This window comes from Rissa tridactyla, chromosome 2, assembly GCF_028500815.1.
Source record: "Rissa tridactyla isolate bRisTri1 chromosome 2, bRisTri1.patW.cur.20221130, whole genome shotgun sequence".
NCBI lineage: Eukaryota > Metazoa > Chordata > Aves > Charadriiformes > Laridae > Rissa > Rissa tridactyla.
The window spans coordinates 114,636,549-114,656,534 of NC_071467.1; the positions used below are offsets into that span (position 1 = coordinate 114,636,549).

General features: G+C 40.3%; 1 protein-coding gene across 2 annotated transcripts in view; it reads left to right on the forward strand.

Annotated features, from left to right (window-relative positions):
• The window catches only part of BMPER (BMP binding endothelial regulator), a 153,115-nt gene that overhangs the window by 76,622 nt on the left and 56,507 nt on the right, over positions 1-19,986 (forward strand). The window contains exons 8-12 of one of the 2 annotated variants that reach the window (XM_054192782.1): positions 1,548-1,657; positions 2,291-2,431; positions 4,884-4,988; positions 10,483-10,528; positions 19,546-19,875. In XM_054192782.1, coding sequence (XP_054048757.1) covers positions 1,548-1,657; positions 2,291-2,431; positions 4,884-4,988; positions 10,483-10,528; positions 19,546-19,875 — 732 coding nt within the window. The remainder of the gene's footprint in view (positions 1-1,547; positions 1,658-2,290; positions 2,432-4,883; positions 4,989-10,482; positions 10,529-19,545; positions 19,876-19,986) is intronic. The other variant, XM_054192784.1, reaches the window with a different exon arrangement.

The following is a 19,986-nucleotide window of genomic DNA, read 5'->3' on the forward strand; positions in this document are numbered from 1 at the left end:
TGATTGAAGTCCTGGCCCCGCATAGAGCAGTAGAAGGGTTGTTACAGCCGGGACTATAGCTAGGTTTTGCCCGTAAGTGGTGCATGGATATAGAGCAGTTCCTTTTAGGGCTACTGAGCATCCTGAACTGATTTCATATGTCAGTCCTGCAAGAGAAATTAAACCTTTCCAGAAAGATGCACATTCAGTAAAAGGCAGGCTGGTTCTGCAAGCACAGGTTAGTCCAAGGTAGCTAATTTGCAAGAGAGAGATGTTCAAATTGTGTTTAACTGAACAATAGCAATTATTTCTTAACTTTTATTTAACAGTTATTTTAACATTAGATTTGTAAAATCTCGAGGCTAATGCACTGGATTTTGCTGTGTGCTTATCCTTTTGTTCGCTTATATCTCAGAGGAAAACGGAACCTTTTTCTTTTAAGCTATTCTACATTTATCAAGAATTACTGAAAAGGGAAGGAATTACAGTATGCCAAGACCTGGTGGTTTGAGAGCTAAAATATTGGCCTAGTACTTAGTGACTTCTCGTATGTACTTATAGTGGCCATTCCCCCCATAGGAATTGATGCCTATTTAACATCAGACCTCAGAAATGATAAGCCGAGAGACTGGCAGCCACTCATAAAAGAACTTATTAGTTGGCTGCCACCAAAAGTAATCAGGGTAAGGTATTCAAAACAGGAAGATAAGCGTAGCGATTTCATGTGAGTTTTTGTAAAGACCTCATGGTTACGTATCATAATGGTCACTTGTTTAACATACCCTACAGGGAAAGAAGCTGAGGAGTAAGAGAAGCTTGCAGAACCACAAAGTGTGTTGCAACTTGGATCTGAAAGTCCTTGCAGGATTGCAGGACTTCAGGAAGGATTCAATATTGATGCTGCCTTCCTTGTATAGTGCTCTAAACCTTGCCTCACTCTCATGAAACCCAAATATTTTATGGGCTATGGAAACTACATATCTTATGTTACCCTCATTCTGCTCATGAATGATGCAAGTAACTGTATTTCTTGCAACCTTGTGTGAACATGATACACCAAGCTATCTTAATGAGACTGGACAACACCTATGGTTTTTTTGCGTCAGTGTCACTGAGTTGATTTAGTTTGGCTGCTGTGAACCCCTGAGGTAGATATGCTAAAACCAGTTAAGGCTGCCTTATTTGATAAGTTATTGCATTAAGTTAAAGACTGTTTAAACTAGTTTTAAGTGTACCTACCCTAAGAGTTTGCAGTGCTTACTTTTTTATTCCTTTAGCTGCACTGTGCACTTTATGATGAGAAGGAGAAGAAAGATTTTTCCAATATAAACATGCCATAAATCATATTTATATTCCCTCCCACAGTAGAATTTGTACAGATGAATGTGCACTAGAAGAACAGTGAACTGTTAAAAGTACATATTTTTTTCACACCAAAATGGAAACACATAGCAAATGACACACTGCACATGAATTTGGTCTGTTGACAATAAGCTGTACTATTTTTGTTGACAATATGGCATCTTTTCAACCACATTCTGTTTCTATTACTGTTTATTTATATTCAGGACAGAGGAAAGTGTTTGACCTCCCGTTTGGAAGCTGCCTCTTTCACAGCAATGTGTATGATAATGGATCCTCATTTATTTATGACAACTGCACAACATGTACATGCAAGGTAAGTCCACAGTGCTTTGGTATTGTGTGCTGTTGGTTGTCTGGCTTAGCAGTTACTTGTAGAGCTGTGGAACTGCAAGCCCTGGGTGTTTTTGGCATCTTGTGTGGTCCCCGAGAATCTAATCTGAAGAGCACTTGCAGTTGTGCTAGGAAAGTTTAAAAAGTTACTGACTGCCTCAGCTGAGACATGATGCCTGACTCTGTGTGATGCAAAATGAAGTTACTCAGATTATGTGATCCTTTTTAAGTTTGCATTACAGTGGGAGAGCAGTTTCTAAGTGGTGAATTACTACATCATTGCTGAAGGGCAGTGATTTTTTTTTCTAATTCATCTAACAGGACTGTGGCCACTTAAACTTTTGCACCTAGGCAAAAAAAATGAAAGTGTCACCAAATCAGTAAGATTTTGCAGGGCAACAGAAGTACAAGCTGGGCTTCAGCTTCACAGACCTTGAAAGATTCCCTTAATACAGTAAATAATTTGTATTTTCTCTGAGTTGATCTATTCAAAGTAGTTGGGCTGTAGCTTGGGTGGATGCAATGAATAAGCAAGAGGAAATGTTATGGTAAGGACACACAGGAGCACAAACATCTTGATGATGATTTCATGATTTCCTTTTGTCCTTTTACCTAGGATTCAACGGTGATATGTAAGAAGAGGTGCTTACTTCCTGGTGAATGCAACAAAAGCAAAGACCACTGCTGCAAGGAATGTGTCTCATATATCTCTCCTGAGGAAGTGAAAGTGTGCAAGTTTGGCAATAAGATCTTCCAGGTAAAGTTTCAGGTGTGGCTCAAGAATAGATGCCGTTGTAACAGCTGAAACAGCATGAGTTTACTTTAAATTAATATTGAGGCTTGTTTTTTAGCAGAATCCTCACCATCCAGGTTGATGGTGGAAAAACTCAGAGGCAAAGCTTTGCAAAATTTGCCATCTGCTATTTTTTTTCTGAGTTTGTGTAAGTTCTGCTGATACATGGTAGTTGAAGATTAGTTCCTCCTTGATGACATGTTGCCTCCCTCTCCGTATGCAGAGATTCAAGCTGCTGTTTCGTGACAAGCAATGAATTTTTAGTAAGAGATAGTAATGCTCTGCTTTCCCAAACAAACACTGATATTCATGGAGAAGATATTCTGAGTGGTATGTAGGCTTTGTCTGCTGAGCCAAAAAGTCTCTTCCATAGCTGAGCCAACAGGAGCCGTGCGAAGTTCATCTTGGCTGAAAGTTACCTTGATTTACTACATTTCAAGTCTCTGCTAAGGACAGCACCCCTGACATCTTATATTGGGATAGCCATGTAATAACTATTACCTACTGCACTCTCACCCAATGTTTTCAAATCACAAGGGATTCCCTGCAGAACACTTCTGCCATTGCCGAGAACCTGTTTGTTTTTCCAAGTGGTGGGGCTTTTTTCACACTGTGTCAAAAAAAGATTCTGTCACCTCATGGGCCATCTGTGAATTAAGAGACCCTTGAATCAGATAAAATGTTCAATCCTTTGTGAATACTTGGTTTGCTCAGCCAGAATCGCTTCCCATTTATTCCGTCTTTTGTGTACATAGCTGAAGTGTTTATTCTGGAAATTACATGTGAACCTACTGTACGCTGAGACTATACTCCATCTGATTGGCACTTTCACACTGGTGCTATTGTGCTTCAGGAACAAATGCCTGCTTCTTAGGCACCCAACTAAAATATTCTGCTTCTTGTGAAGATTTTATTATATTACTAAGTATTATATGGAGTAAGAAAAAATAACGAGACGGTACACCCATTTCTGGCCTCATGTGCAAAACGGTAAATCCAGCGTTGCTCAGTTGAAATTAATGGTCTAACACAGGTAGAATGGGCACAGTGAATGTTTCTGCGCTCCTGTGCAAAACCAGCTGTAGGACAAGAAATCAGGGTAGCTGCATGCAATCAGCTGTGATATATTCTGTTAACTTAGCAGATGCTTGGAGAGAGATCATTAGAGGCCCACAAGAATATGTGCTGCATCAGGAACATGAGGCAATTGTAACATGGCTTGGAAACAAAAGATAGGGGAGAGACAGCCTTTAACCAAATTCTTCACTGTGAGAGTGGTGAGACACTGGAACAGGCTGCCCAGAGAAGTTGTGGATGCCCCTTCCCTGGCAGTGTTCAAGGCCAGGCTGGATGGGGCTTTGAGCAGCCTGGTCTAGTGGGAGGTGTCCCTGCCCATGCCAGGAGGGTTGGAACTGGAGGATCTTTAAGATCCCTTCCAACTCTAACCATACTATGATTCTATGCTGTGCTGAATAAGTTAGGCTCCTTGGCATTTCAGATTCAGTTTGTTTTTCTCTCTGGTCAGAACATCATGTTGAGGTGGGCATGTAATTGTTCACAGCTGTCTGGTTGGACTGCCTTTTCCTGTCAGGTCTATCCTCACCCTTCCTTCACAGCAGCCCTGTAAACAGAAAACATGCACATTTTGTCTCTAAGCGAGCTAGCACAAGACTGTAAGTGGGTGAGACAGAATGTTTTAAGAACCATTCTTGGCAAATACAACACCATATAAAAAGGAGACAAGGCAGTTCCACAAGCAATCTTCCCCAACTAAGTGGGGACAAGACCATGAGGCATATTTTGCTTTGCACCTAATACTTTAAGAGCCATATGTAGATGGTCTTACCTGCTTTGCATTTGAGAAGTTCAGCACTGTATCTCTTCTAAACATTTTCAGATGTTTAGCAGATCAAGTATCTGTGAAAGTGCTGTAAGTAATCTAAATTAGAATTCATTATTCGACCGTTCCTGCCCTAAGTCAAAATGATGCTGCATCTGGGAATAAATTCACTATATGCTGACATCTTAATCAAATACTTTCACGTGCAACAACTTAAAGACGTCACTCAACCCAATGAATCAGGTTTTTCTAATTATGCGAGCTTAAATGAAAATTTGTGGTAGGTGTGATCACATCTCAGACACATACTGGAGAGAAAACAATGCAAATAATCGGGACACTGATGAAAAATGCAAATGTGATTTCTGACCTAGAGGGCCAAAGGGAAGAAAACTCTGCTGAATTTGATCTGGGTCTTTAATCCAACTGGCCATGGACAGACACCTCAAAATAATTTAGACTAAACAATGACACAATGCCAACAGGGAAAGTCATCCTTTCTTGTGCAATGATACATTGCTGAAATAGCTTCCTGTTGCCACCCCAGCTGATACTATATCATGTTCCCTCTTGCAGGATGGAGAGATGTGGTCCTCTGTGAACTGCACCATCTGTGCTTGTGTGAAAGGCAAGACAGAGTGTCGCAAGAAACAGTGCATTCCAGTCAGCAGCTGTCCTCATGTGAGTTTTTAAAAGAACAGAGCTTTCTTCTCTTTTTTTCTCCAGCATTATCTTTCTCAGTGTTTCTTGTAAGTGTGTGCATGGCAGTACGGCATGCAGATTGGAAAGAAGGGATCCTCTGGCATATTAATTTAGGCTAGCATTCCCCAAGTGCGCTACTGCTACCCTGGATATGGGCTTCCCGTCTCTGTCCTTGCTCTGAAGACTCTGCTTCTTTTCTCTTCCTCCCTTTAACTTTCTCTGTCCCAAGTATCTGCACTGTAACATCTTTAAACATATATGTAATATATGTAAACATACATAAATATATGTAAACATATATTTAATAGATTTATAGAGTGGTGAGATGACTATGTTAATATTTCAAAAGCATGCATATTGTTAAGGCAAGCCACAGGAGGTTGTTGTACTTGCGTTTCTCAGTGCATATGCAGCTTAATACTTGGTTGAAAATGTAAATTGGACAAAGCAAAGCAAATGATTTCAATCAAGCCATGCTGCTTTCTTTGAGATTGCAGTCTGAGTATTTTTTATTTGAAAGTCTGAAGAGAACCCAAAGAGTGGTGTAATTGTAACTTTACTTAATTGCTTCAAAAATTAGCATTACTTGAAACCTTGAGCTAAAGTCAGCCTTTGTTTCTTGGGTTTCTGTCACTGACAAATTATTTTGTTTTAATAGCTCAAGCTTTCAGAAGAGGGAGCTCTGAATAGCACCTCATGTAGGGGCAGATCTTTGAACAGAACTGCAGAAGTGAGAGCCAAGTCATTAGCATTACACCTTCTCAGTGTTTCCTTCTCCATCCTGGAAGCCAGTGAGGAAAATATGAGTCACAGACACCTAGGTATAAAATTTTAAATGACAAACTCTAGTTTGTAAAATTTTATACGTGTGAACTTTTGACAGCCAGAAGCGGTGGTAGAATACAGAGTCTGTGCTCCCTGTTCTACTGTGCCAATGGGCTGCAAGAGTGGTTCTTGCATCCTCAGAAGAGGGGCCATCCTTTTCAGGTCACTTTGGCACTCACCCCCGAGGGCAGCTGTCCTGTTAATGGGCCTCACGTGAGATGTTGCATACATCTTAGGAAGTGTGAACAAATGGAGCTGCTCTTCTGGGAACCTGATGTGGCTCATGGCAATCAGGTTTGTTCAGGCCATTCACAATATAAGCAGGATGTGAGAGTTTGAACCCTTTAGGTCTCTTCAGATTCTTTGTTGGCTGAGAACCAGGCACACATTGCATCTCATTTATATTTTCGCTGTGCTGATGGTTTTCAAACATTTAAGATGCTTCTGAGATCAAATAACTAATACGATTTAACATAGGTCTCAAGTGAAATATGCCACTTCAGCAGTACTCGTATATAAGTTTGAGCATTGAGATGATCAGTTGAAGTGGCTTCTAAAATGGAAAAAGTGGTGGGTAAAAATTCACCATCTGCAGTTCTGTGGCAGCATAACCGACTGACTGACGAACTTGTTCAGTACTGCTACACGATCTGCTCCAAGGTTAATGTCAAGTCCTAAACTGTCCTAGGCCTCCAAGTTGAGTCCTCAAACAAGGTCCAGTTCCATAGGGCTGAAAAGACCAACTTTGTTACCCCGCAGCACCATTCCCTCCAATATCTAACCAGTCAGCCTGCTCCCCACCTTAAAATGGAGTCTATAGCAAGCTGCATGCAAATCCACCCTCCTCCACAGGTACACATTACATTTCTGCTCTTGCAAGCTAAATTGGAAGGACAAGTAGGAGAAAGAATGTAAACACAAGTGTGAGATTTATTTTCCTATTCCAAGTGGGTTCCAAGTAATTTTAAAGCAAATAATGTATGCTAATGGATTTAAATCTTTTACTTTTCATGTGTGCTCCACTCTGATGAGATATTCTGTCACAAATCTATAAACATTAATTAAAGACACCATATTATTCAAGTGATCCTGATACTAAAAGTCTGGACATCACACACAGAGTTATGCTGTCTGCTCTCTCTGCAAACTGTAGGTGTGAACTCCCATTTCTTTTCTCTCTTCACAATATTTCTGGCAGTAAGCAGTCTCTATTGACTATTGAAGACTGCTGTGGAATAAAATGCTGTTTAGTGTCCCTTAGGGTGTCAGGCCACATAAAGTTATGTCATTAAAACTGTGTTATGATACACACAACTGAGTGTGAAAGGATCGAAGATTCACAAGGAACTCACAATATTATTCCTTGACTTAAATGCTTTACCATGCAGTCTTAATACTCTTTGGAGGATGTTGTGGGTTTTTTTTTGTGATGGAATATTATTTAATTTACCAGCATAGATTTTGGCCAATTATTTCTTGAAAGGATGGGTTTCAAAGCGGTAATTCTGCAGAAATTTCCAATACCGTACAACCATTTCTATTATTCAGTGTGTTGGTGGCAGGCTGACATATTTTCAGCCTGTTTCTGCCATTTCTTTCATTTTCTTCACTGAGTTAGGCACATTTTTCTGTTTCTTTTATTCTTTTCTTTTTGGAGCCTTTAATCCTATATCAGTAATTACAGGAAGTGTCTTTCTTAGCTTCTTTTCATCTGCAGCGGAGGCAATACGTTTCACAAATTCAATCCCTCCTGTCACATTTGTAGTAAAATGGGTCCTCCTTGGGCTTCTAGTGAGCCTTGTGGCCTGTGGTTTCTGTTTCTTATGAGATAAAATGAGATATTCCCTCTCTCATTTACCTGGAGTGTCAGCCTGCAAGGTGCGGTACACGTTGGCCCCCAACCAGCAAAGCTATTAAGCACGTGTCCAGTCCTGCTAAAGTTAGTAGGCCTTCCATGTGTGTTTAAACTTAAACACATGCTTAAATACTTCATAGAAAGGGAGTAATCTCAACACTTGGCAAGACTGCGTTTCAGAGATCCTTTAGACCTTTTCTTACCTAATTTGCTGTTCACTTGCCCTAGCTCTGCTCCAGCCTCTTTCTTGCCTTGTGCCATCTCCTTTCCGATTACCCATCCTTCTTATTTTCTGCCTCGCCTCCTCTCCTCGTGCCTTTGCATTCCCTACTAACAATATAAGCCTGTGGTAATGGTCGGTGGCCATGGACATGTCTCTTTTTGTACTGCTAGAGAAGAGCCTGGTGAATTTTACAGCACACAGCCTTTTCTGAGTTCCAAGGCTGTGCAAAAGTTAATAGAATTAAATTCATGGCATGTGAAGACATTTTCAGAGTTCGATTTTGTGGGTAAATTTTGAACCCGTGAACTTCAAGTGAGTTGAAAATTTATTCAGAACACGTTCTCCCATCTCTAGCACAGACTGCATTTAATGTTATACACATCTGTTATTATTACAAACAAAAAGTTGCTGTTTTTACTCTAGTGCCAAATGAGGCACAAAAAAACAACAGCTGTTGCTATTGCACAACCAAACAACCCCCTTCCCCCCCGCAATTAGTCTTGCCTTAAAAAAATAGAAAATAAAACCTCAGACATAAAATTGAAAACCTCATAAAAAAGAAGAAAAATCCCAGAAAATAAATAGACTCAAATGTGGTCTGCTTATAAATATTCATAGGGAAAAATGGGATCACATCACTTAGCCCACTCCTAAGGGAACCCTCAAAGCTAACGAACTCTTGCAGCACATGTTAGCAATAATGGGTTTCCTTATTCTACAAGACAAAAACAGGATCTTGGGCCAACATGGTGGCTCAAGTAACCAGCCTCAGCAGGCTGCCTTGGAGATTCCAATTTCACTTGAATTCTTGCCACTTCCAGCTCGGCTGATGATTTCAACTCTTTTATTGAAATGGAGAGGTAAGGCTGTACAGTGCAGTGTGTGGCAGTCAGCTGCACATCTTCCGTTTGTACAAATAAGTGTTGCCCTGCTCCCTATTTCTGTGCAGTTTTAATGTTCCTTCTTTAAGGGGTTTTGTTCTAGCAAGTGCTTGGAGGGTCTCCCTGTTGCAGCCTGGTCCTCAGCTATTCTCTTTGCTCTGGGGCCTGGTGGTCACACAAATATCTAAGCATTGCCCACACTGCCAGTGAAACTCTGATCCAGGCCTTTTCTCAAGTCCAGATGTGCCCTGTGTCTGTTCACATGCAGTTGCACATTCAAAGACAAGCTTACACTCAACTTCTATGCCCTGCGGATGATAAGCCCAAGCGCACTCATCACCAGGCTCTCATTCATGCCATCTGGGCACATGAAGCATGAGCAGGATGGAGCGCGCCCCACTCCAGTCTGCTGGCAGATACTTGGAGTTCATTTCTCCCCATGCACATTGTCAAAGCTTGGCAGCACTGTAGGCAGAAGGCAAGGCAGACAGCAATAGGGGGGCTTGCTTCCCTGCCCTCTGCATAGGCCTGCCACCTGTTGTCTGTTTTCATCAGCTTTTCTGCACTGTTGAGTATGTTGAGTGGGCAGAATGGCACAGCTCTGTTGGCTTGCTCTTGCTGGCCGTCTCTTGCTCACCTGCTTGGTGGAGGACAGGAGCAGCGGTCCCACAAAGGGGACTTTCTGTTCAACTACTGTTGGAGTAAAGGGTCGGTGCTGGGGAGCAGCACAGCTCCATATACCTCTTCCTTCCCTGTATGGAAATGCGGGTGAGCTCCAGTAAGTTCTGTTATAAGCCACGCCAGTTTTTGCTTGGAAAAACACATCGTTCAGTCTGAAATTTTCCAGGCTTATCCTTTGGCTTGACGGTTAGCTTTAGGGAATTTAAGTAAAATCAGATAGAACATCTTTTAATTCGAAGAAGACTGAGAAAGACCATGAATGTATGTACACAGAGGCATGGCTCCTACTGCTAGCCAGCCTTCTATAAGACACAATCATAAATAAAGCTGACCGGGGCAGAGTGGTAAATAAAGACTCAAACCTTTTGTCCGTATTACTATGACTAGACCAAATGTTTTTAGACGTTTAGACTTTTAGACATTGCACATCCTTGGATGCATGCCCATTTACTTGACTGGGGAGACTGGTCCATGGTTGGTAATATGATTTGGTGAGAGATACCACAAGATTTATCCATGAAAGAAATCTGTCCATACTCAATCTCTACCAGTGCCTCCTTCCTTACTTCATTTTTGTAGGAAAAATGAATGATTTGGGGGGAGTGTGGGTGTGGAGCAAATGGCCTCTGTGTGGCGACTAAAAGAGTATGTGTAGGAAATGCATTGTATATATTTTGGGAGGTGGGGGACAAGGTAGTGATCTTGTTAACCCCTTGACTAGTCTGCTTTAGATATCCGTGAATACGAGTCCAAAATTCTCTCACACTCTCTCTAAAGAGAAAAGTGGTAACAGAGAACTCTTTTAGTATTTAATTTCTTACAAGACTGCCAGGAAGCTCTTTGAATAGTTCTGTCTGTTTTTAGCACCTGATATTTGAAGCTGTAGCTGGGGCATTGAGTTCAAATACAACTTGAACTATTTTCAAAGGCTTATCCAGCCTTACAACATAACACAGTCATTGCTCCAAAACCTCTTTCATTAAATCAGCCTGTCTTTCTCCCAATTAGGGTAAAATCCTGAACAGAAAAGGATGCTGTCCTATTTGCACTGAAAGTAAGTTCTTTCTTCACATTCTTTACATTCTTTTTTTTTTTTATTTCAGAGAAAATAAATATAGTAGAAGTATGTTTACTTTTCTGTCTTCTTTTTAGAGGTGGATAAAGGGCAGGTGATTATTGCTGACCACAGATTTTGCCTCCTCTAAATCTGTAAATTTAAAATAAAATGCCTGGGTGTTTTATTTTTATTTTATTTCATTTTTTCCAAATGACACCATTTTTGTCAAATCTGAGGTGCTGCTTCTTGAAGGATATAGTTGGCCTGTGAAATGTGTAGGTAATAAGCAAAATAAGCAAATGAATAGAGTTGTAACTTTTAGAACTGTGTACCTTTTATATCCGTAAATAATGTCCCAGCTATGTGTATATATAATCCAACACCTTTGCAGATGACTTGTGAGAATTAAAAAAGGTGTGCAGAAATCTGAGACAGTGTGGGGCAGCAGTGGAAAGTACAATAGAAAGCTATCCTTCTGTCTGTATGAAGTTTAGCTCGACCATCACCTTTTTATCCCTTTACTTTTCACTTCAGGAATGATCATCTTACGATATCACTTGTGTTCTCTCCTAGTCAGCAAAGCACTTACTTACACAAATACTTATGTTTAAGCCTGTCCGATTTAAGTCAACAGGGAGACCTGTCTTCACTGAAGTGAACAGGATACAACGCATTTCCTTCAGGACATGTTTAAGTATTTTACCAAATAGGGGCAGACTGCTTTTAGGGGTTTTATGATTTCTAGGAAGACTTCTGAAAGAAGGAACAAGTTTTTAAGGAGAGTGTTTCCTATTCTTTTGTCTAAAAGCAAATTGATTTTGCTGATCAACTCAGTTCTGACTGCTCTTGGATTGCACAAATTCCATATGCTAAATACCTGTTTTTCCACTCTGCAGCTCAATTATTTTGAAACATGGAACTTGTGATAAAATAAATCTAGTTTGCAAGTCTTCTGTATCACGTCGAAATTAAATACAAGTGGGAACCTCAGAAACACTTGAAATAATACTGAGCAGAGGGAGAAATGAAAGAGGATTCAACTGACCAGCAGTTAGTTTCATGTTAGCTCAGTTTCAAGGGAGAAAAAATTTGCATAGACCTCTGCTCAAACATGACATGTCATTAGTGTCATGAATTTATTGATCTCTATCTTGCCTCTGTTCTTATGCTTCAGTCTCATTTAACCTTTCTCATGTGTTCTTTTGTAACATGAGAGAGGGAGGAAAATAATAGGGTGAGCCATTTTCCCCAAAGCACTGGAGACCTTCTACTGGAAAGGGTTAAAAAGAAGACAGTACAGTGACTCCTTCAGAAATGCTGCCAGAGAATGATGACTTGTGATAATTGTTTCATGGGAGAAGGAGGCAAAAATTAGATTTCTTCAAAGTAAAAGTAACTCATCTAGGAACTGTATTACCTAAAAAGTCAGAACTTGTTAATGATAGGGAATGGTCATGACTATAAGACATGTGAAATTAAGAGCAGACCATTGTTGCTTGTCCCCCTGCCATGCAGGTCTGTAAAGAGCCTGTCTCCATCTTCCCAGCAACCTTCTTCTAGGTACTAGCAAATGGCTCTTAGGTCTCCCCAAAGCTTATTACCTTAGCCTCTTATTATGGGTCCTGTCTGCAGCTCACTGGCTTAAGTGCTCATTGTACACGAAGCTGAGAGGCTTGTTGCACTGTCCTGCAGTGGCATGCTCTTCCTGCACATGAAACAGAGGGGACCTTTTTTGGAGAGGTGTCTCACTATAGACCCATTTAGTATTTGGAGGAGAGATGATACTGAGCTGATTCTAAGCTTTTGTAATTAAAGACTGTTCCCAGCTTTTATCAGGTAATGCAATCAAAACCCTTAAATATCCAGTGTCACACAGTAATGGTAGCCATTAGTGTTTTAACAGTTGCTGTTTGCAAGGAACTAATTCCACCTTTGCCCCAGAAGTGCTGTCAATCCCATCATGACATAAGACAGGCAAAAGGCAAATTCATAAGGATTTCAGTGATGATGACTATCTTAGATAGTAATTAGAAAATTTGCCAATTCAGCCAATTTCTGATGAGACGAGATAAGATGTACATGCACAGCCCTTTCCCTCACCCACCCACTTATGTTGGTTCTCTCTCCACATATTAACACACCAGACATTTCTGGCGGTCCAGCAGATATTAATTTTCCAAAGTAAAAACAACATAGGAGGTACAAGAACATACTGTACACAGCAGAGCTTTGAGTACGGTTTAAATGCAGCCAATTTCTATGAAGTGGGTCAAAATCAGTCACGTTGTTAAAGGATACACTTTAAACTGAAAAAAAAATCAAAGGATTATTTTTCAAAGCAGTTTGTTGCAGGGAGAAAAAGTACCTCGTCTCCTAAAGAGCTGGAGAGTCTCTTTTGTCTACTCTTGCTGAAGTTAACTATGGTTAGTTTTGGCATGTTGCTGTTTTAAGCTCCATGGCTGGTGTACAGTTATCACTAATTAAACACAGTGGTCATACCAGTGGAAAATTCAACAGTTTAGTTTATCCTGCTGTAAAAATGTAATGAAATGTACTCTTTTGGGCTTGATTTAGAAAAATCACCACTGACGTCAATTCCATAAATTAGTAATCCTATGTTAGACCAAGGTCATTTTCATATTAAAAAAAGAAAACACTAAACCTGAGTTCAAATAACATTAACAGACTGCTCTCAACTCCAGACAAAGATGGGAATTTGCAGGGGAGGTTAAATCTTTGTTCTTGACAAAGAAGAATTGATAGGCCTTGCTGAAATTGCAGCACGCAGTATGAAAGCTTCCTATGGCAACCATGTAGATGTATTTTAATCATGATCAATAATCCTAACACAGTCTTATCCAAGTCATTGTGAGACTTTATGGATGAAGTTTTTTCAAAGTGGACTGCAGTCATCTAGGTCTAGTAGTACACATGATTAATTTTGCAGTGAAGGCCACTTTTGGGGCAGAAAATTTCATTCATCACAAATCATTCTGCAGGTTTTTTAATTGACAAAATGACCAATGGAGCTAAACCAAAGTCAAAGGCATTTGGACACAGCCTTAGGAGTAAAAGGGCGGTACTTTCACCTAGTCCTGCATCCTTTTTATGTGTTTTTATAGATACACTGAAAAAAGTGCGGACTCTTCAAAGGAAAAAGCAAAAAGAAAAAAGGTGGAGTTATGCATTGCAGGTACCCATGAGAGCAGGGAGTGAGACTGAGGGACCACATAGGCCCTTGCTGCTCCTGTTTCTTGTGTTATTTTCTTGCCATGAAGAAATACATAAAACAAAAAGACTGCAACTGTTTATTCATACTGGAATGCTGTTCATGATTTACCTCCTCAGCCATTTCAGTCATGATGGTCTACTGTATAAATATGTATTTGGACAAATTGGAATAGCTATTTTATTTATGAAATAGACCATAAAGACTCCTGTGGAGTTTTTGACACCACACCTTGTAATGTGTATTATATCAAGCTGCACTATGCAGCAGTTATGAGGAAAGTACTCTATGGCTATGCATTTTTTACAGAAAAGCTAATGAAATTCTATTATGCGTGTTCTGTAGCTAGTTTTCAAAAGTTAATAATGTGTTCTGTTTGATTTAGGGCTTAATTCAGCATATGGGCTAATTGCATTCAAAGTTTCATTCTATTTTTAAAAAGCTGAGATCTTTTTGAATTATAGATGTGCAACCAGAACACCCTTAACTGGTAAACTTGTATTTTTTCCTCCCTCTCCTTACTTAGAAAGTGTCCAAACCAATTTTAGTTATAATTTAAAGTATATTTTTCTTGGCCACTCTTAACTAGCTACAAGCCCAGAAGAGTGTGACCAGACATCTGGACATCTTGGACTTCAATTGACTGCTCTGATCTCCTGAAAAAATAAAACAAGCTATTCCATGAGCACCAGAGCTAACAGAGCCTGGTTTCCTACGGATTTGTGTCCCATTTCCTTTATATCCCAACAAATAATAAACCCAGCTAGAGACAATATATCCTGTGGCTGCTTTGGAGCTACAAGTGTTCTAATTGCGCAGCCAATATGCTCATGCTCTCCGGCTGGTCAGGATGTGTGTGCTGACTGTCTGTCTGGCCTCCACCAAGCAGTATATATATCTCACCTTTCTAGAAAGGCTAAATGCTGTCTGGGGAAGGGGGCATTGTGTGGAAGGCAGAAAGGTACTTTTTGGCAACCACTTATTTCAATAAGTGGTTCTTACCCTTACTCAGCATAGTACTTAACTAGAAATGAGTTGTCTTTCAGACTTTTATCCCTCCATGTTGACCAAAACAGGTCAGAATTTCATCAACTTTTTTTTTTTTTTCCGTATGAGAGTACATTAAAACTCAGGGAATGCTAAAATGTTCTTTTTCTTGCTGTTGCTTTTTCAGCTTCCTTTTTTGTACAGATACGTGTGTTTTCAAAAACGGTGCTTCTTGCCCACAGTTACCTTCCTCGTTACCTTTTCTAATGAAAGTCAATATTTCATTTGAATTGGGCGCATGATTTGTAAATGCAAGGAAAGTATGCCAAGAGTTCTATAGTATTCACTTTAGCACTTAAATACTATTATTATTAGTTTGCAAGTAAGCTGTAGAGCCTTAGGGTGGGAGCTGAGAAAACTGCATGAATCACACATGTAGTTTAAGATTGTCAAATGTAAAAGCGTGAAGTCCATATTTAGTTGCTTAAAAAACAAATGTGAAAACTGCTGAGCTCCCAGAAGCTTTACAAAAGCCAGAAGTTTTGAATACTGAATTGGGAGCCTAAATGCAGGATTTCCAAAAGAGGTTTCTAAGTGTTTGCAGCCAGGTCCCAATAATGTTTAATCAGAGCTGAGTGCCTAAGGCACTTTGAAAATAACAGCCTCCTGAACGAACATAGCTCTGGGGCCCTCCTTTGGAAAGCCTGTGTTTTTCAGGGACAGAGAGGGAACGGGTATATTTGCCTTCATGTGCATGTGTAAATGAGCAAAAGATGACATCAAAAATCATGAATGACAGGTTCAAAACAAGCAAGAAGCGGTGGTTCTGCATGCACTTTGGCTAAGGATGTGGTGGATGCTAAAATCATTTTAGAGTTCAAGGGGAGACTGGAAAAATTCACAGAAAAGAAGTCTATCAAAGGTTACTAAATAAAGAGAAACCATGTCTAGCTCAGAAAGTCCCTAAGCTGAAAATAGGTGGAGGCTGGTGGAGTCTTAGACGGAAGTATTCTATATAATTGCCATTTTCTAACCATGCCCCAGACAGCTCATAGAGACAAGGAGTATCCACAATAAGCTGGGAACAATTTACTGTAGGAAAAAAAGGGAAGGGTCTTTACCCATGACCCTATGCCTTGTTAGCACAGACTACCAAAATTCATACTGCAGTGTTGGGGAACGTAGCTTTGGTGGTGCAGCAACACCTCTCCGTCTGCTATGTCCCAACAGAGAAGCAAGTCACACATGATCCGAACTAGAGAACTGGTGGTTCCAGTAGGTTTCAAAACCAGCCAAGCAGAAAGACTCATTTGTTTCAGAAGGGGAAAAAAAGGAAGAAAAAAAAAAAAAAAGAGGCAAACTGTAAAACATGACTGAAAGTCTCCCAACAGGAAATAAACAACCCCAAACCTAAAAATGGCAGGAACTCTTTTCATGTTGCCTGTCTTTTGCAGTCTCGTTACACCCAGTGTTTAAGGTTTATTTCTAGGCCAATCAGTTCTTCTTACTGGCAGTGCCTGAGTTATCACACACACTCTTGCAGGGTGTAGATTTTTTTTTAAAAGCCACAATTTTAGCAAACTTTTCAAGAATGTTTTACACAGTGATATCAGAGAATCAATTATTCAGGCTGTTTTTAGGTAGATTTTCCCTCCCCCATTTCCTTGGTTATTAAAGAAAACAGTGAAATTTGGATCAGACATTCAGCTATCCAGTCCAAAATACATTCTTTTTTATTTTAACTGCACTGCATCAAGTTGACATATGACGTGACACGATGTAACATAACATAAAACAACATTACTGTGCATAACACGTTAGAAATTAAAAATAAATATTTCCTTTGGATCCCATTGGTACTATCAATTTTACTTGCACATCTCTAAATTACGGTTGTTCCTCTCATGTCTTGCTTCTTAGTCACTTGCTTAGGTGAAGAACCAGCTTACCCCTCCTAGTATGTTAGGTAATAACTTGTATAACATCTCCACATTCTTAGCCTCTAGAAATGCAGACAAAATCCAGTTCTCCTCTGAAATCTTCGCTGATATTTGCACTGATTTTTTGTTGATAGTTTCCTTGTTTTCATAAAAGTTGTTAGTACGTTTAAAGAAAAATTAAAGCCCAAGAAAATGAAACAGAATCTGAGCAGGTAATGTATCTTAATATTCATCGTGCAGATAATTACATAAGTACATAAGGAATTCAGAAACAAGTTGGTATGATTTAGTAACAGTAAAGTCAGCTGATCTCCATCTAAAATTTATGGATTTTTTTCCCATTGGTAAAAATTATGTTGGTGATTAAAAACTTTATGGTTCCTGCTAATTTATTGAGAATCAATTAATCTCTTTATAGACTTTGGAAAGCATTTCTTGATATCCTCATTGGTATTAATGAGGAAAATGAGACTCACAGAAGTGCACATTTTTAAAAGCATTCTCTTATCTAAGCATCTTGGTTTTCAGGATCTGCTTAAAGTCCTTTGGGCCTGATTTGCAGAGGTTTTGGTCAAATGTGCTTCATTTTGACTTCTAATGGAGCTGTCAATAGAGAAATTGAAACTTTTGGTCCCTATTTGCCAGACGTAGTAAAGAGGCATAATAATGATGCCAAGACTAGTTACTGGCTTAGCTAAAGCAGCATGCGTGTCTCAAGTTAGGGGTAAAGTACAAATGTCTCAGGTACCAGCTCTGTGATGGCACTGTGCCGTGCGGTGAGGGAGACTGAGGTTAGACTTTAGGAAGACTTTACTCACGGCGAGGACAGACGAGCACTGCTAAAGGTTGCCAGAGGCAGCCGTGGAGTTGCTGTTACCACTGCTCTTTAAGAGCAGGTTAGAAAAATATCTGTCAGGAATAACATAGACACAGGTGATTCTGCATTGCAGCTGGAGAAGGAAAAGGTAATGTCTCCTGGGGTCCCCTTCAGCCCCATTTTCTGTGCTTTTTAACTACACCTAGAAAAATGCCAGAAAGGTTATAGCTGTTCTAGCATAGGACTATGCCCAGGCTGAAAAACCCTGCTGGGAAAGGTGTGTTGCATAATCCGAGCTTCATTGCACTCCACTGAAGGAACTCTCTGCCTTTTCTCCATGACATCCATATCTCTTTCTTTTTTGTGGGTTTGAATTTGCCCTTTTTAGCCGCTTTTTCAGGCGGGACATTGTTAGTTGGATAATTTATTTTTTTTAGTGAATAAATTGTATTCCCTGTTACTCTCCCCTCCTTTGTTGGTGGGGTTTTGTTGGGGTGTTTTTTTTTTTTTCTTTGGTTGATGCTGTTCACAGCTCTCTGATTCCTGAGTCAAATTTTGTTACTCCACCAAGCCTTCCATCTAAACCAGGCGTCATCTTTCAAAAGCGGCCTCAGCCCATGGGTACCCAGCTGGCAGTCACAGCGTGCATTTCTCTGCCTCGAGACTCTTTCTTCCAGGAACAGCAGCAACGAGCTGTGGTTAGGACCAATTGTTATGCCAGAAGGCTGCAATGCAAATAAATTTGCTGGTCTCTTTGATTGCAAGGCAATTCAATCAATTGTTGGGTAACTGCAGGGTAACTCAGCATCATTGACACGAGCGTGGAAATGTTCTGCCTATGAGCTGCAACTTCTCTGACCAGCGTATGGCTGCAAACATCAATAAGAACTCTCCCTCCATTTGTAATGATGCAAATGATTGGTAGAGATACGATACCCTTAGGCAGTCATTGCATCATGCTATGCAAGTACTACGGGCTTTTAGTGGATAGCATGATAACAATAACTGCTACAAGTCAGTTGTGTATCGACAAGATATATGATAGTTTGTAACATTAAATAAAGATTCTGGTTCTACAGATAATTGAGGAAAAAAAACATAGATGTATCTAGTTTATAAATGTACAATATTTATAAGTGTGTCTATGTAAAATACGGACAGAATCAGGTCCTGCTGAAGTGGTCTGATGGCTTTTAATTTCAGGGGATCACCCCTGCCTAACTGGGGACATGAAAATTAGTCTCAAAAATATCCGTGTGATGTTTTGAATTCTGCTTCGGTTAGTGGATTAGGCTTTAGTCCCACAACACAACTTAAGGATGGGAGTTCATCCCAGGGGAATTTAACTGTCTGAGAGAGGAATGTCTATAGCTGTAGTACTTTTTTGTGCTCCCAAAGCTGGCAGCAGAGAGGCAGGTGCCTCCAGAGGGTAATTCCCTATGTATTAAAAGAGATGTCTAAAACTAGATGAGATGAAAGACTTTCTAGTCATGTCTGTTTCTCTCTGACAGTGAGAGGGAGACTGGATGAAATGCTTAGACTAGGCATTTCATCTTTGGAAAGCTGAAGCTAGGTGGGAAGGCTCCCATCACACATCTCCAGAGACCTGTGGGCTCTGCAAGCCCAGGGCTCTGACTGCTCTGATATCATGATTGGGCCTCGTATTTTCTGGAAATGAAATAATTTGAACAATTTCACAGGCATTGTAATAACCTAAACTGTTTAGGTGGCACGTTGTGTTTAATGGACAAACACATACGTTGGGAGATGTGTCTTTGGTTCCTAGCTACAGGTTAGCCTTCCTATGCTGCCCCAAGGATCGATTGGCCTTGGTTCGTTCCCACCTGCTTTGGGAAAGACTTCTACAAAAGCCATGAAGCTTCTGTTTCTGAAAAATACATATTCCTAGTGGGATCAGCTAAATCTGCCCTGTAGGGCAGACAGATTAGGTGAGAGGGGTGTCCTCTAAATTCTTATCAGCTGTTTTTTTCAGACGTTGATTGATCCTGATATGGCGCTTTTGTTTCTCACTCACCTGCAGAGCCTGGAGTTTGCACTGTATTTGGAGACCCTCACTACAACACTTTTGATGGACGGACATTTAACTTTCAGGGAACATGTCAGTACGTTTTGACGAAAGACTGCTCCTCCTCTGCCTCGCCCTTCCAGGTGCTGGTAAAAAACGATGCCCGTCGGACCCGTTCTTTCTCCTGGACAAAGTCAGTGGACCTTGTGTTGGGCAGAAACACTATCAGCCTCCAGCAGCACCTCACAGTGAAGTGGAATGGGAGCCGCATCTCACTACCTTGCGAGACACCACAATTTCAGATCGATTTGGATGGTTATTTGCTGAAAGTGACAACCAAAGCAGGTAGGAGAAGTGTCTATGTGTGTGTGTCTTCTCCCTGAAGAACTCAAGTGCAACATAAACAGCAGTTAGTAGAAAAGCATGAGAGTGGTAATAAATGTGGTTATAACTCTT